Source organism: Littorina saxatilis, linkage group LG9 (genome assembly GCF_037325665.1).
Source record: "Littorina saxatilis isolate snail1 linkage group LG9, US_GU_Lsax_2.0, whole genome shotgun sequence".
NCBI lineage: Eukaryota > Metazoa > Mollusca > Gastropoda > Littorinimorpha > Littorinidae > Littorina > Littorina saxatilis.
This window is the reverse complement of record NC_090253.1, coordinates 12,536,550-12,551,849: the sequence shown is the minus strand read 5'-3', so window position 1 is coordinate 12,551,849 and position 15,300 is coordinate 12,536,550. Positions and strand designations below refer to the sequence as shown.

Here is a 15,300-nt window from a genome sequence, read left to right as displayed (position 1 = left end):
ATTTCCACTCTGTTAAACTCGGTCACCGGTCACTGACCCCGATGCAGGAAGTGTTTCCTCTCTCAGATATGACAGGGGAACCACCTCTCATGGCAAAAACTGGGTCATTGACCCCTGGGAAGAAGGTCGTGTCTTTTAACAAGGCCACCCAGCTATCACAATGCCTTTGATCTGGCCGCACACACTTATTATGGACCCAAAATACGTGTCCGCGTCCGTAATGCCGAGGTGGCCGTAACGTACAGGTGTTTTACAGTGTAAAGCAGTCCGTGCCGAGACTGACTGTCCGTATTCTGCGAGTGTCCGCTAAGTCCAGTGACCGTATTTGACAGTTTTCACTGTATAAAAAAAAGCAACCCAAACATACAAGCCGAGATAAAAAATATCTTGCAGTTGTACAACTAATAACAATCCCGGGCCTATGTGTACACAACAGAATGATTGAGGATCTTAAGAAAACACACTTTCTTCTTAAATCCACCCATACCTCATAATTAGAAATGCTGCTCTCAGTTTCTAAGTAACTTGCAATAAAACTGGTATATAAAACAATCTCAAAACAACGTCAGCTCCAAAAAATTATGCCCATATCACCCCCCAAGCCTAACCAAACAACCTCAAAATGAATAAACTATTCAAGAAAATACTACAAATGTACACGAAATACACTCAGCATCAAAGCTAAGCATCCTGTAAAGTGTCACTATTTCTTCTTCTTCTTCTTCTGCGTTCGTGGGCTGAAACTCCCACGTACACTCGTGTTTTTCCACGAGTGGAATTGTACGTGTATGGCCGTTTTTATCCCACCATTAAGGCAACCATACGCCGCTTTCGGAGGAAGCGCTGGGTATTTTCGTGTTTCTATAACCCACCGAACTCTGACATGGATTACAGGATCTTTTCCGTGCGCACTTGGTCTTGTGCTTGCGTGTACACACGAAGGGGGATAAGCCACTAGCAGGTCTGCACATAAGTTGACCTGGGAGATCGGAAAAATCTCCACACTTAACCCACCAGGCGGCAGCGACCGGGATTCGAACCCTCGACCTTCCGATTAAGAGGCCGACGTCTTACCACCACGCCACAGCGCCCGTCTAAAGTTTCACTATAGTATTTGTTTGTTTATTTGTTGCTTAACGTCCAGCCGACTACGCAGAGCCATATCAGGACGAGGAAGGGAGGGATGAAGGGGGCCACTTGTCAAGCGATTCCTGTTTACAAATGCACTAACCCATTACTTGTGTCCCAGCAGGCTTTAGTAAAACTAAATTAATACCTACTGGAAGATTACCAGTTTCCAGTATGTTAAAATAGGCTTAACCTATCTACTGTTGGACTTACATCAGAACACTAACAGATTAAACTATACATGAATCGCGAGACAAGCGGCAAGAGAAGAGATTTTTGGAAAAAATACAGGTGAATGAGCAAGAAGGCAGAAAAAAGAAAAGAATTCATGAAGAAAAAGAGAGCATGACAGGAAAGAGGAACCAAAAATCTACCTAACAGCAAACTAGAAAGCTCCTGCGGTTCCAAAAACAGGAGGGGCCTTTAATTTCATAACCGCAGTGCCCCACTGCGGGATCACTATAGTATAAATGCATCATCAGCTATCAAACAGAAGTTTTTCAAGAATAACAACAGCCAACCTGACAAGCAGAACAGATGTTTGTAAACTACAAGAAACAATAAAAACATCAACATTCTTAAGTCCCATGATATACAATGTGAATGCTCAGTGAACAATGATTTTTATCACAGATGTGTAACAAGTCTTGATTGTGACTACAATAGACGAATTGCGGACAAAACTCTGTCAGGTTTGTATGGCCTGTGGAAGAGTTGTTTTCCCTTGTAATAATAATAATAATTCTCTTTATTTATATAGCGCCTTATCCTAAGTTCAAAGCGCTTTTATGCCGTGTGAGATGGAATTTTTTACACAATATATCACGCATTCACATCGACCAGCAAACCTCAAGCCTGTTAGGCGAATGTTCACCTTTCGCGGCCTTTATTCCAAGTCACACGGGTATTTGATGGACATTTTTATCTATGCCTATACAATTTTGCCAGGAAAGACCCTTTTGTCAATCATGGGATCTTTAACGTGCACACCCCAATATAGTGTACACGAAGGGACCTCGTTTTTTCGTCTCATCCGAAAGACTAGCACTTGAACCCACTTGTTCTTTCTTTCTTTCTTCATTTGGTGTTTAACGTCGTTTTCAACCACGAAGGTTATATCGCGACGGGGAAAGGGGGGAGAGGGGATAGAGCCACTTGTCAATTGTTCACAAAAGCACTAATCAAAAATTTGCTCCAGGGGCTAGCAACGTAGTACAATATATTACCTTACTGGGAGAATGCAAGTTTCCAGTACAAAGGACTTAACATTTCTTACATACTGCTTGACTAAAATTTTTACAAAAATTGACTATATTCTATACAAGAAACACTTAACAAGGGTAAAAGGAGAAACAGAATCCGTTAGTCGCCTCTTACAACATGCTGGGGAGCATCGGGTAAATTCTTCCCCCAAACCCGCGGGTTTTTTTTTCCCTTGTTATTGTTCCATAGAAACACTGAGGCATTGCTACACATGACGTTTTATGCTTGCCTCAGTGTTTGTATAGAAACAAAGGAAGGCAACTCCACAACCTATTTAAACTTGTCAGAGTTATTTCCGAACATTGTCTATATGGACTGAAAAAAGCAAGCACAAAAACCACACACTCACACAAACGAAAAACAAGTGAACATGTACAGTATTAGGGACGACATGGAAATCATGTATCCCACATCAATTTAACACTATTACTCTGTTTGTCGCTCTTTTTCTCATTGTATAGCAAACTAATAGACAAATTCTGGAAATAACTCTGGTCAGGTTTTCATCGGTTGTGAAAAAGTTACTTTCTCTTTGGTTTTCCTTGCTTTTTCATAGAAACACTGTGGCAAGCTGCACGTGACAATGTAGGCTGGCCTCAGTGTTTCTAAGGAATCAAGGGACAGCAACTCTTCCACAACCCATAAAAACTTGACAGAGTTATTTAGGTCACACACACAAAATAGTCTGTTTACGGTAACATAGGCCAAAAAAAATAGGGTCGGTAGGTTGGGATTTAATTTTTTTGTTCCTCCAAAAAAACATATTTTTAAGTTATTTTGCCCAAAAACAAAGATTTTTTTTGTTTTCCTCAAATGCCAAAAAAAGTCCAGGGTCAAGCGAAAAAATAGGGTCGGTCGGAATACCGTAAACAGACTATTTTTTGTTTTGGGACTTACGAACATTGTCCATTTCACTGCTAAATGCAAAACTGTGTTCAGTGGTTCCTGAACAGTTCAGGAACATGCCTTTCTAGTGTTCTATTAACAGTTTTAACTGTTGGTTTCCATGATCAGGGTCCAGTATTGCAGATGAACACACAAACAAACAAAATTCAAAAAGCATTAGCAATCAACATTGTTGAGATTCCACTAATGATCACATCAAATTTATAGAATATTACATTCAACGTGTGAACAACAGGCAACCATGAAGCAGACAAAAACTGGATTAAGTGTCTCCTGAAATTACTAAAAATCCAACATGAACAGAAATTCAAAAAGCTTTTAATCCAACCACCGTGTTATTAAAAATCTGACAGATACAGTCCTCTTCTGTATTCTAAAACCCTATTCACAAACTCATCTGTTTATTTCTCAACTGCCACCAAAAAACTAAGACATCATCAAAAATCAAGGTCACATATATATTTGAACCATGAACATGAACAGACTGAAATATTCATACGATTTTTTTCCTGCACTGATCACATTTTCTTTAAACTTTTCATAAACTTTTCTCACACCAAAAACTGATTAATTGGCGCCATATTCTTGCAAAAGTTATCAACCCACACAAAATCAGATAGCTACACCCAAAACTACTATACTGCGAAAAGGTTAGGCCTTGACAAAGAGAAAATTGTTAAAACTTTGAAAGAGGAAGCAATATATAAAAAAAAAAATTTTTAAAAGATCAATTGTGACCCGTGGACCAGTTTTTACAGGGACGGAGAGAAAGATCACACATAACTATGTAAATTGTAAGTACAGAAGTCAAATTACATGACAATTACTTCTCTAACTTTTTTTCTTCTTATCAGTGAAGCTTATCATGAGAGAAAAATATAAACATTTATACTACATGTAATTTCAATTAATCAAGCATCTTCATCTGTCTTCTGGTGGGTTTTTTCTTCGTGTGCCAAAATAAATGCCAAAAAAGTTGGTCAAACTGTTTTTTGTAATGCCAATTTGATATATTTCCTCTTAAATTTCCAATGATCTTTGTTTGAAAGGGAACAACAACTCTGTGGATATTGGGTTTTGCTAGCTTGTTCACAATAATCAAAGTGTCAGATTAAAAGATTTCACAACAACTTTTAACACACATGGCAAAACCAGTGCTGTGATCCAAGGCTGAGCGATTCTAGCCTTAAGCCAGTCATTCTGCATTGTGATTTAAGGCTGAGCGATTCTAGCCTTAAGCCAGTCATTCTGCATTGTGATTTAAGGCTGAGCGATTCTAGCCTTAAGCCAGTCATTCTGCATTGTGATTTAAGGCTGAGCGATTCTAGCCTGAAGCCAGTCATTCTGCATTGTGATTTAAGGCTGAGTAGTTTTCTACTCATGCCCAGCTGCCCTAACTCATAAAGCAAAGTTGCCGGTATATTATTAAGTACGTATCCCATCTCCTAACCCTCCTGATTTGTAGGTGAGTTGAGCTGCTTGCATTTAGGTTCGGAGGTAAATTATGTATTAAGTAATGATATTTAAGTATCTTTGTTAGTCGGAGGTTAAATTGTTCATTTTATTTTTGAATTGACAACCCTTGATACAAGGACTGCTTAAACATATTTTAAGTAGCGTTTACACCACTGTTGTTGAAGTACAGACTCAGATTGTTTTACAAAAAAAGAGTGCAGTCAACAATACACCTTGATCACCGAACAAGGTCAACCACACTAGGGTCAAAAATGGCTCAAAAGACCAACCTCCAAAATGTGTCTCTTTCTTAAACTTAATTAACACAAAGTCTCAAAAAAGTAGGAGCCCCTTCTTTGCAGTGGAACCTCTCCCATATGTGAGCTTTTATCTTCAAAAACAATAAGCATCCATATCACAAAAGCCTTTGCTGTTGGGGGAGAGTCTCACTCTCAGTGTTACAAAAGCAAGACAGAGGCTCATAGCATGTGACTGTGGCTGAATTGTACCATTTCTGTGTTGGGTGTGCTGTTATCTTCGAGGACAAGTTGCAATACAACAGGAGCCTGAGCCGATGGAAAAAAATGTTGACACATAAAGAGCTTTAACCTCTGGAGAAATAGCCCCTGCACATAAGAAGCCTTCGCCTTTGGAGAAAAAGGCTCTACAAATGCAACCTTTGCCTCTGGAGGAAAAAAGCTCTACACATAAGGAGGCTTTGCCTCTTCAGAGAAAGTATTTCTTTTTCTGTCCTTAACTTCTCTTAACTGTAGTGCTGTGTTCATATTTAAATCACAATACATCATAATCATTCTTTGGTGGCTTTTGGAAAAATCACAAATCATGTTTGCCTGTACAATACATGTATCTTCAAATCTTGATTCAATGAGTAATTGTATAACACCAGTCACCATCATGCTTTCTGTGAACAGAAACAATGATCATTCATTTCAATTTTTGAGGGGGGCCCGGGTAGCTCAGGTGGTAGAGCACTGGACTTGTGATCGAAAGGTCGCTGGTTCGAATCCGGGCCGGGACGGACACGGGTCAACTTTATGTGCAGACCCAGAGACGGTATCCATCTCCCACCCCCGTGTCACCACAGTGGCAGGTAAAAGACCTCGGTCATTCTGCCATAAGTGCAGATGGCTGATACCACCTAAACACGCATACACTTGTGTATCTCATCTAAAGTCGGGTTAAAACCCGGGAACATGCCCGTTAGGCAAAAAAAAAATAGTCTGTTTACGGTATCCCGACCAACCCTATTTTTTCGCGCGACCCTCGACTTTTTTTGGGCATTTGGGAAGAAAAAAAAAAGGCTTTGTTTTTTGGCAAAATAACTTTAAAATATGTTCTTTTGAGGAAAAAAAAATTAAAAAAAAAAATCCCGACCTACCGACCCTATTTTTTTGCCTATGTTACCGTAAACAGACTTTTTATTTTTTTCCCTAATGGCTTTGCCGTGAGGGCGTAAAGCTTGAATTTTTCTCTTCAATTTTTGGCTAAATTATTCCGGGCGGATTTTGTGTTTCTGTAAACATGCTGTTACTTGGCAGTGGTCATTTCTGCGACAACAATGCTTGTGACCGTGTCAAAATGTGAGTTTCCACAGAAAAACAGCTGTTTAAATGAAAACTTGCATTCGCTGATTAAAAATAGCCGTCATAAGAGTGCGCTGAAAAGTTTGCATTCACGTAAAGGATTCTTGTGATCCTCTATCACTTCCTTGGCATCCAAAATATTGTAGATACTGGCATAAAAACAGCACTTTACGCTGTGTTGACGAGATTCATTAATCACTGACGATCACACACCTTTTCTGCTGATCCAACAGCGACGGTGTCAGTCTATTACAGCTGCATTGATGATTGATTTACACAAAGATTCGACACACATGGCACAGGTTTGGAGCTTGCTCTTTCATTCCTCCACAGAAAGATAAACACAGATGGTGCAAGTTGGGAGCCTGCACTTTCATCCCTCCACAGAAAGATAAACACAAATGGTGCAAGTTGGGAGCATGTTCTTTCATTCCTCCACAGAAAGATAAACACAAATGGTGCAAGTTGGGAGCCTGCACTTTCATCCCTCCACAGAAAGATAAACACAAATGGTGCAAGTTGGGAGCCTGCACTTTCATCCCTCCACAGAAAGATAAACACAAATGGTGCAAGTTGGGAGCCTGCACTTTCATCCCTCCACAGAAAGATAAACACAAATGGTGCAAGTTGGGAGCCTGCACTTTCATCCCTCCACAGAAAGATAAACACAAATGGTGCAAGTTGGGAGCCTGCACTTTCATCCCTCCACAGAAAGATAAACACAAATGGTGCAAGTTGGGAACCTGCACTTTCATCCCTCCACAGAAAGATAAACACAAATGGTGCAAGTTGGGAGCCTGCACTTTCATCCCTCCACAGAAAGATAAACACAAATGGTGCAAGTTGGGAGCCTGCACTTTCATCCCTCCACAGAAAGAAAAACACAAATGGTGCAAGTTGGGAGCATGTTCTTTCATTCCTCCACAGAAGAAACGAAAGAAATCCCTTCATAAGTTCTGGGACAACACACTTCACAAGACAACAAGTCACTCACGTAAACTTCCACACAACACATTTCACATTCTATGGTAAGACACGGGATGATCGTTTGCAGATCATGCCTAGTAGAGCACCGTTTCGCGTCCAAAGTCCTGAATACACTTGTCGACAATCTGGAGAGTACTAGAGGCGGCACCGTTTATCAGGCCTGGGTAGTCCTGCTCGCCGACATCTTGAATGTGCAGGTCTGAAAGCTTGAGGCCTGCCGTGGTCAGACGACGCACAACCTGTCAGAAAAAAAGATGTGACAGTCAAACCTGCCCTTGCGACAACCTCTAAAAAACGACCACCTGCCCACAACTGCCCCAAGGATCCCAGACAAGTTTTTTTCTCCATATAATTCACCTTTTCATAGCCAACACCTGTTTGTAACGACCACTTTTGGTCTACTTGGGTGGTCGTTACAGAAAGGTTTGACTGTATAAAAAAAATTTGGTTAAAATGGGAAATTGTTGCTCTTTGAAAAAGCTTGAAGCAATGACAATGTGCAAAATGAGGGGGGGGGGGGGGGGGGGACAACTATTTCACATCGGCTTTGGATTGCTTTGTACTAGAAACTAGTACGATTGGACATGAGTACACATCAATGTTATCGTCGACAGCCTTGAACTATGTGGACGGTAGGTGGTACCGCAACTTGTGTCACTCTTTTCTCTCCATCTCTATCAATCTGCTCATCTTTCAATAAAATCCTCTCTAACATTTACATTCTCACTCTCACTCTCCCTCCCTGATCTTACTTTCACTTTCTCTCTCTCTCTCTCTCTCTCTCTCTCCCCCTCCCTCTCTCTCCCTCCCTGATCTTACTTTCACTCTCTCTCTCTCTCTCTCTCTCTCTCTCTCTCTCTCTCTCTCTCTCTCTCTCTCTCTCTCTCTCTCCCTCCCTCCCTCCCTCCCTCCCCCTCCCTCCCTCCCTGATCTTACTTTCTTTCTTTCCCTCCCTCTCCCTCTCTCTCTCCCCTCTCTCTCTCTCTCCCTCTCTCTCTCTCCCCCCCCCCACCGGCCTCTACTCTTTTTTATCCACACCCCCCCCCACACACACACACACTCGTTAACTCTCCCCCTCTGTCCCTCCCAGCTGCCCTTAACCACCAAAACGGCAATTCTCCTGACCTCCTGCCCCAGGTAGCAGATTTTGTTGGCGTTGCCTTGGTGACAGCGGAAGCACATGAGCATCTTGTAGACCACGTTGGGAAACTGACAGTGCCTGAAGTAGCCGTCGTAGTTGACCGCCGGTTCCTGGAACCCCTGGTCAGCATCCACGTGGATTAGATGACCTGTTGACAAGAAATAAACGGACTGGTATACATACATGTTTTCTAAAAAGCTAAAAATGTGGCATACACATATATATATATATATGGTACTGTACATGTACTTTTCATGGCACTGGTCTCATTTGGCGTCCCTCTTGCTCTTTTTCAACTTCAGAATTAAATGGAATCATAGAAACTGGAAAGTGCTAGAGCGTAGCTCTCAGTGAAACTCCTAAAGCGTGTTCTTTCACGAGAGCTACTCTCTAGCGTCTGGAGATTTAATTCAACAGAGCAAAGGGTTTATGTAGTAATCTGAAGTCTCTGGCTTAGTTCTGTAAGTAAACTTAAGTACAGAGATAACCTCCCTGACATTATGATTATGAAACAGACAGACTATACAAACCACATACAACAAAGTCCCAACATAGACGCCGTTTTTAAACAGAGGCTCCACTACATGAAACAAAACCTCCCAACTCCTTGCCTTCTTCTTATCTTTTGTCAGAATCTTTCTTTTAAATCTTCATTGTTGCTGCCATTCCAGGCTATAAATAAACCTCACCATTTGTCAATGTTACAATGGCAAAAATTGGATTAATAATTCCAGGCAAGGAGTAATTGATCTGACTGCCTGATTTAAAGTTAAATTGGTCATAACGTAAATCTAATCTGAACACAGCTCCATAACTGTTGCAAAACAGTAGAACTAGAAGCAACTTCAAACAAACATCAGGGATATTTGCAAAATAACTGCAATTCCAGGGAATTTGGACAAAATGGGGGTAACCGCCACCAAAATCTGTTCCCGTAAACATTCAGGTGTGGATTGCTAACCGGCTGAAAACATTTCGTAACAGCAATATGACCATTCAAAACTGAAACACAAACTAATTTCTTATTCTATGAGGGAGTGATTAAGTCCTTACGAAAATATCAGAGAAAAGTAAAAATTGATTCGTTGAATGGTTTTCAGATTAGGGATTATAAACCCTGGCAGATTATTTGTAGAGGCAAACAGGCAATTAAAAAAGTCTTTTTGAAATCAAAATTTGATAACCCTGCAGGCATGAACAGATGGAATATGTATTTTTACAACCTGAACTGGAAACAGATTTTTGATAAGTGTTTTAAAACAACTAAGGACACACAGTTAAGATGGTTCCAGACCAGATTGCTTCACCGCATTCTTGGTGTTGCTAGCCGGTTATTTGTTGTTCTTCTTCTTCTTCTTCTTCAGCGTTCCAGAATTTTTCTGGTTACGTGTGAGCTTGTTTGCCCATTTGGGTTCCCCACACTATACTCTGAGAGCATAGTCAGCTCACTCCGCTTTTGTTGGCATGCTGGGTATTTTCGTGTTTCCATAACCCACCGAACTCCGACATGGATTACAGGATCTTTTCCGTGCGCACTTGGTCTTGTGCTTGCGTGTACACACGAAGGGGGAAGTCACAAGCAGGTCTGCACAAGTTGACCTGGGAGATCGGAAAATCCACCAGGCGGCAGCGACCGGGATTCGAACTCCCGATTAGGAGGCTGACGTCTTACCACCACGCCACTGCGCCCGTCGGTTATTTGTTCAAAAGATTCTTGACAGTCCCCTTTGTGCCTTTTGTAAAATTGAAAATGAAACAATTTCCCATATATTTTGGTACTGCCCGCTTTGTCGGAAATTTTGGACTGATTTGGAAGATTTGTTAAACAGAAGTGGTATTTACCGCGTAATGTTCTTTTTACAGAAGAATTGTTTTTGTTTGGGTGTATGAACAATGTTAAGGTAGATGTGGTTTTGGATTTTATCATTTTGTTTGCAAAGTTTTATATTTATAAGAGTAAGTTACAAGAGACAAGGCCACTGTTAGAAATATTTTTAAGAAATTTGAAATACAGATTTGAAATAGAAAAATATTCCAGTTTCAATTCTGGTAACATTACCAAATTTGTAGAGTTATGGTACCCATATGAAGAGTTGGTTAGGTAGTAGGCTAGGTTGTGCAGAGATGTGATGATTTGCGTATACAGTAAAACCTGTCTCTAACGGACACCCTTGGGGAATGGTAATACAGTGGTCGCCGGTTAATATGACCACTTTGGGACCGGGATAAAATGGTCATAATAAGCGGCTGGTCATATTAACCGATGTTAGAGAAAACGAGTTAAGAAAAATCGCAAAACGAAACATTTTTTTTGTAATTAATAATTGTAAGAAAATGTAACTTGTTGGCAACAAACACAAAATTAAATACATGTATGTGTACTGTACATTGTAGCCATTATAGATGACGTCCGTTGAAAAGAAATTGAAATGGAATGAAAAGTAAATGGAAGAAACGGCAAAATGGTTTGAATTCAGTGTGTCCGAGAGCCGTTGCCAATTCTTCTGCTTTTGTACACAACAATGGTGCAGGAATTGGCGCGTTCTTTGCTCTCATCTTCTGGAACCACTGAAAAAGACCATCTTCCACATCTTTGTCTTTTCCATGTCGTAATCCTGCGTTGCGCACTCCTTCCTCACGCTGTCTTCATTCTTGAGAATGTTTGTCAAAAATTCTCTGTTGACGCCCAACTGTGCAGCACTCTCACGCATACTACAGGATGGTAGAGCTTTAAATTTGTCAATAAGTTCTAGCTTTTCCTCGGCTGTCCGATCTTGGCGTTTTCGTTTCGACATTGTTTCCTCTTGAATCAGACTGAAAGATTGGTTGGCTCGTGCTCTGTTTGCCAAAAAGAGAGAGAATAATGTTCGTGATCACTTTAGATTTATTCACGGGAAATAATGAAAAGATCGCACGCTTTTTTGCCTTTTTTATGACGCTCAGTCTCGGGGAAAAAAAGAGAGAGAATAATGATCGCGACATTAGAGATCACTGAGCACTGATCACTGATCACTTTAGTTTCATTCACGAAAAAGAAAGAAAATATCGCACGCCTTTTTCAAAAAATCGTATGTATTTTTTCCCCCCGAGTGATTTCAAACTGAAAAAGATGTGAACTTGTTGCCATTTTCTCGAAACAATGTGGCCATATTAAGCGGCGTTGTGGTCATATTAAGCGGCTTTTTCTAATACATAACAAAGAAGGACAATTCCGGACCGGGTAAAATTGGTCATAATACGCGGCTGGTCATATTAACCGCGGTCATATTAACCGGCGACCACTGTAGTGTCCCTATTAGACAGGTGTCCCTTTTTCACAGGTGGAGGGGCCGGGGCAATATTTTACAAAGAGCACGTAAAATGAACAAGACACTTTTTGTCAGTCCTGTAGTACATGTATGTATTTATTGGATTGAACATGAGACTCACTGAAAATGTGAGTAAACAAATGATACATGTAGCAAACAACAACAACAACAACAACAACATTCCCCCCCACCTACCCCGTTCCCTACACACACTGTGCATTCAAACTTACGCAAGTCGGACGTCACAAAGCTAAAAATAGCTGACTCTTCATCAGTCATTCAACAGGCAGATTCTTAGATCTTGCAGTACAAAACCACTCCCATACCACGTTGTTCAGGTCTTCATATTGCGTTTTCCGACGTTTCACAGTTTTTTGGTCGATTCGCGCACCTGACTCCCACTCCTTCATCACGTCTTCTTTTTCCGATTTGATCCTCGCGATCTGTGTTTTACCACATCCCATCTCCTTCGCCACATCTCGGCATGATTGGCCGCTATCTAGTTTTTTCAAGGCAGCGACACGCTGCATGCTCTAAATATGACGGCTTACTTGTGCCAAAACCTAGGGTTATCGTTTTCACGTGAAAATTAGTAATTAACAGTGTTAATTACTAATTTTCATTTTTGCCTCGTTTTCGGTCACAGTAGTCGGATTTTAAGAGTCCGCACTGAGAGGCTTCAACGCCCGGCAAACATCACTCTCACACTATTTCTAAAATATCTTTTAATAGAAGGCCTTATCGAGCAAGTAATTCGACGGGAAGATGCATGTCACTGTTTTCTGCAATAGCGCTATCCTAAACGTTGTTTTGGGTATCTTAGAAAAGAATAATCGACCCTGAAAACTTTCGAAACGAAGCTGTTCGTAGCAGACGGACTTTTGATCGGCTGTGGTCTCACACTTTCACAGATATCTTTCAATATAATTCCTTATTCGACAAGTTGTCAGGCAGACAGCTGTACTTCATATTTGTTTCCACTACCACACTCATACATTTGGTTAAAAGTGTATTAGGGAAGGACAATCGATCCGAAAATGTTCGAACCGAGAGAGGAAAAATGGCGGCCGGTCGGACATGTGCAAAAGGTCCGACGACTAGCAGACGGATCTCTTCATCGAGACTCACACACTTTCACAAATATCTTTCGATAGAATTCGTTATTCAACAAGTTTTCGGACAGACAGTTGTATGTCACGGTTATCTACACATGCGCTCAGCTCTTAGTGTTAATTTACATCTAATTAAAGAACTATGGACCAGAAAAGTTTCGAATCGAAGGATGTTTTGCTCTGGCAGGTGAAACAGTCGCGCATGCGCATTGAGCCCCCACAGTCACGAGGTACAAGAAAATTAGTAATTAACGCGTGAAAATTACTAATTTTTAGTTTTGGCACTAGTAAGCCGTCAGGAAGCGAGCCAAAACTGAAAATTAGACATTAACACTTGAAAATTAGTTATTAACACTAGAAAATTAGTAATTAACACGTGAAAATTAGTAATTTTCCCGTCAGAATTGTAATTTTCTCGTGAAAATTAGTAACTTTCACGGGTTAATTACTAATTTTTAGTTTTGGCGCTAGTAAGCCGTCATATCTAAAGTCAACGCTTTTCTTTTTCCTGCTGGAGATTCCATTTTCAAACACAGTAGTCTACTGTTGCTTTTGGTTGTGACTGTATCCACAATGCGGAAAAGCGAAAGTGAGCGAAGCGAAAGTGAGTGAGCGAAAGTGGGTCTCCATCTAAACAAGCCACTGATTGGTCAGAAAAGGGACAGGACAACCAATCAACAACCATTTGTGCTACGGCTAGGGCTGCCGAGCACTGACTGCATAACAGTCGAGTTTTCGAAGTTGCGTCCGTTTGTGACAGTGTTTACACTTCCTACGGTCCGAAAAATCGTGTCCGCGTCCGTAAGTGGCAGGTGTCCGCCCGTTAAAGGTTAGTTATTGTTGAAATCGTGTTCGTGCCATGATAAACTGTCCGTATGTAGCAGGTGGCCGTTACAACAAGGGTCCGCTAGACTCAGGTTTTACTGTATATATATATGTGTTTTTGCTTTGATTTTTTTGGTTTTTTGTGTGTGTTTTTTTTACGGTATTATTAACTGACTGTACTATTATTAAGCAGGTAATACGTCCATAATGTCAAGTATTGAAATCTGCATGTTATGTTAAGCTCCGGCCTTACTTGTAGGCGAACGGTATGTTATATGTCCGTCTGTCTGTTATGTCCTAATGTTGTATATAGATGTCTTGCATACTTGCCATTTACATATTTATCATAAATGTTGATGGATGAATGATGATACATTGTAGACGGATGCATGTTATTGATTAAAAGCCCCACAATGATGTGCTTGGCAAAAAAACAAAACAAGAAGGGCAAAGCCCATACGACTCACATGCTTTACACATTTTTCCTACCAAAATACATGTGACCTTGACCCAAGGTCAAGGTCATCCAAGGTCATGCAACACAAAGCTGTTAATTCAAGACATAGGAAGTACAATGGTGCTTATTGGCTCTTTCTACCATGAGATATGGTCACTTTTAGTGGTTCACTACCTTATTTTGGTCACATTTCATAAGGGTCAAAGTGACCTTGACCTTGATCATATGTGACCAAATGTGTCTCATGATGAAAGCATAACATGTGCCCCACATAATTTTTAAGTTTGAAACAGTTATCTTCCATAGTTCAGGGTCAAGGTCACTTCAAAATATGTATACAATCCAACTTTGAAGAGCTCCTGTGACCTTGACCTTGAAGCAAGGTAAACCAAACTGGTATCAAAAGATGGGGCTTACATTGCCCTATATATCATATATAGGTGAGGTATTGAATCTCAAAAACTTCAGAGAAAATGGGAAAAATGTGAAAAATAGCTGTTTTTTAGGCAACATTTATGGCCCCTGCGACCTTGACCTTGAAGCAAGGTCAAGATGCTATGTATGTTTTTTGGGGCCTTGTCATCATACACCATCTTGCCAAATTTGGTACTGATAGACTGAATAGTGTCCAAGAAATATCCAACGTTAAAGTTTTCCGGACGGACGGACGTCCGGACGGACGGACGGACGTCCGGACGGACGTCCGGACGGACGGACGGACGGACGACTCGGGTGAGTACATAGACTCACTTTTGCTTCGCATGTGAGTCAAAAACCACATAAAAATGAGAAAGCAAAACTGAAAAAATAACTGCACTGAAAAAGTATAGCTGCTGCTTTAGCCTTAATCCACCTAATAATTGGGTAGAATCACAGTCGAACCCATCAATAGTGACCACACCCAATGGACTGACTAAACATGGTCAGTACAGACAGGTGGTTGCTGCGGAAAGGTAAATTATACTGAGATAAAAAATCTTGATGGGGATTCTTCACAGTGGTCGTTGTTGGCAGGTGGTCATTAGCAAGAGGTGGTCGCTGTTGGCAGGTGGTCATTAGCAAGAGGTGGTCGCTGGGGAAGGTTCGACTCTACAATGTACTATGAAGAGTACAT

At 40.9% G+C, this 15,300-nt stretch overlaps 1 protein-coding gene across 1 annotated transcript in view; it reads right to left on the bottom strand.

Annotated features, from left to right (window-relative positions):
- Window positions 1–6,023: 6,023 nt before the first annotated feature.
- LOC138975293 (uncharacterized) overlaps window positions 6,024–15,300 on the bottom strand; it is a 28,636-nt gene continuing 19,359 nt past the window's right edge. The window contains exons 10-11 of the mRNA XM_070347950.1: window positions 8,469–8,632; window positions 6,024–7,582 (exon numbers count right to left, since the gene is read on the bottom strand). Coding sequence (XP_070204051.1) covers window positions 7,418–7,582; window positions 8,469–8,632 — 329 coding nt within the window. The 3' untranslated portion in view covers window positions 6,024–7,417. The remainder of the gene's footprint in view (window positions 7,583–8,468; window positions 8,633–15,300) is intronic.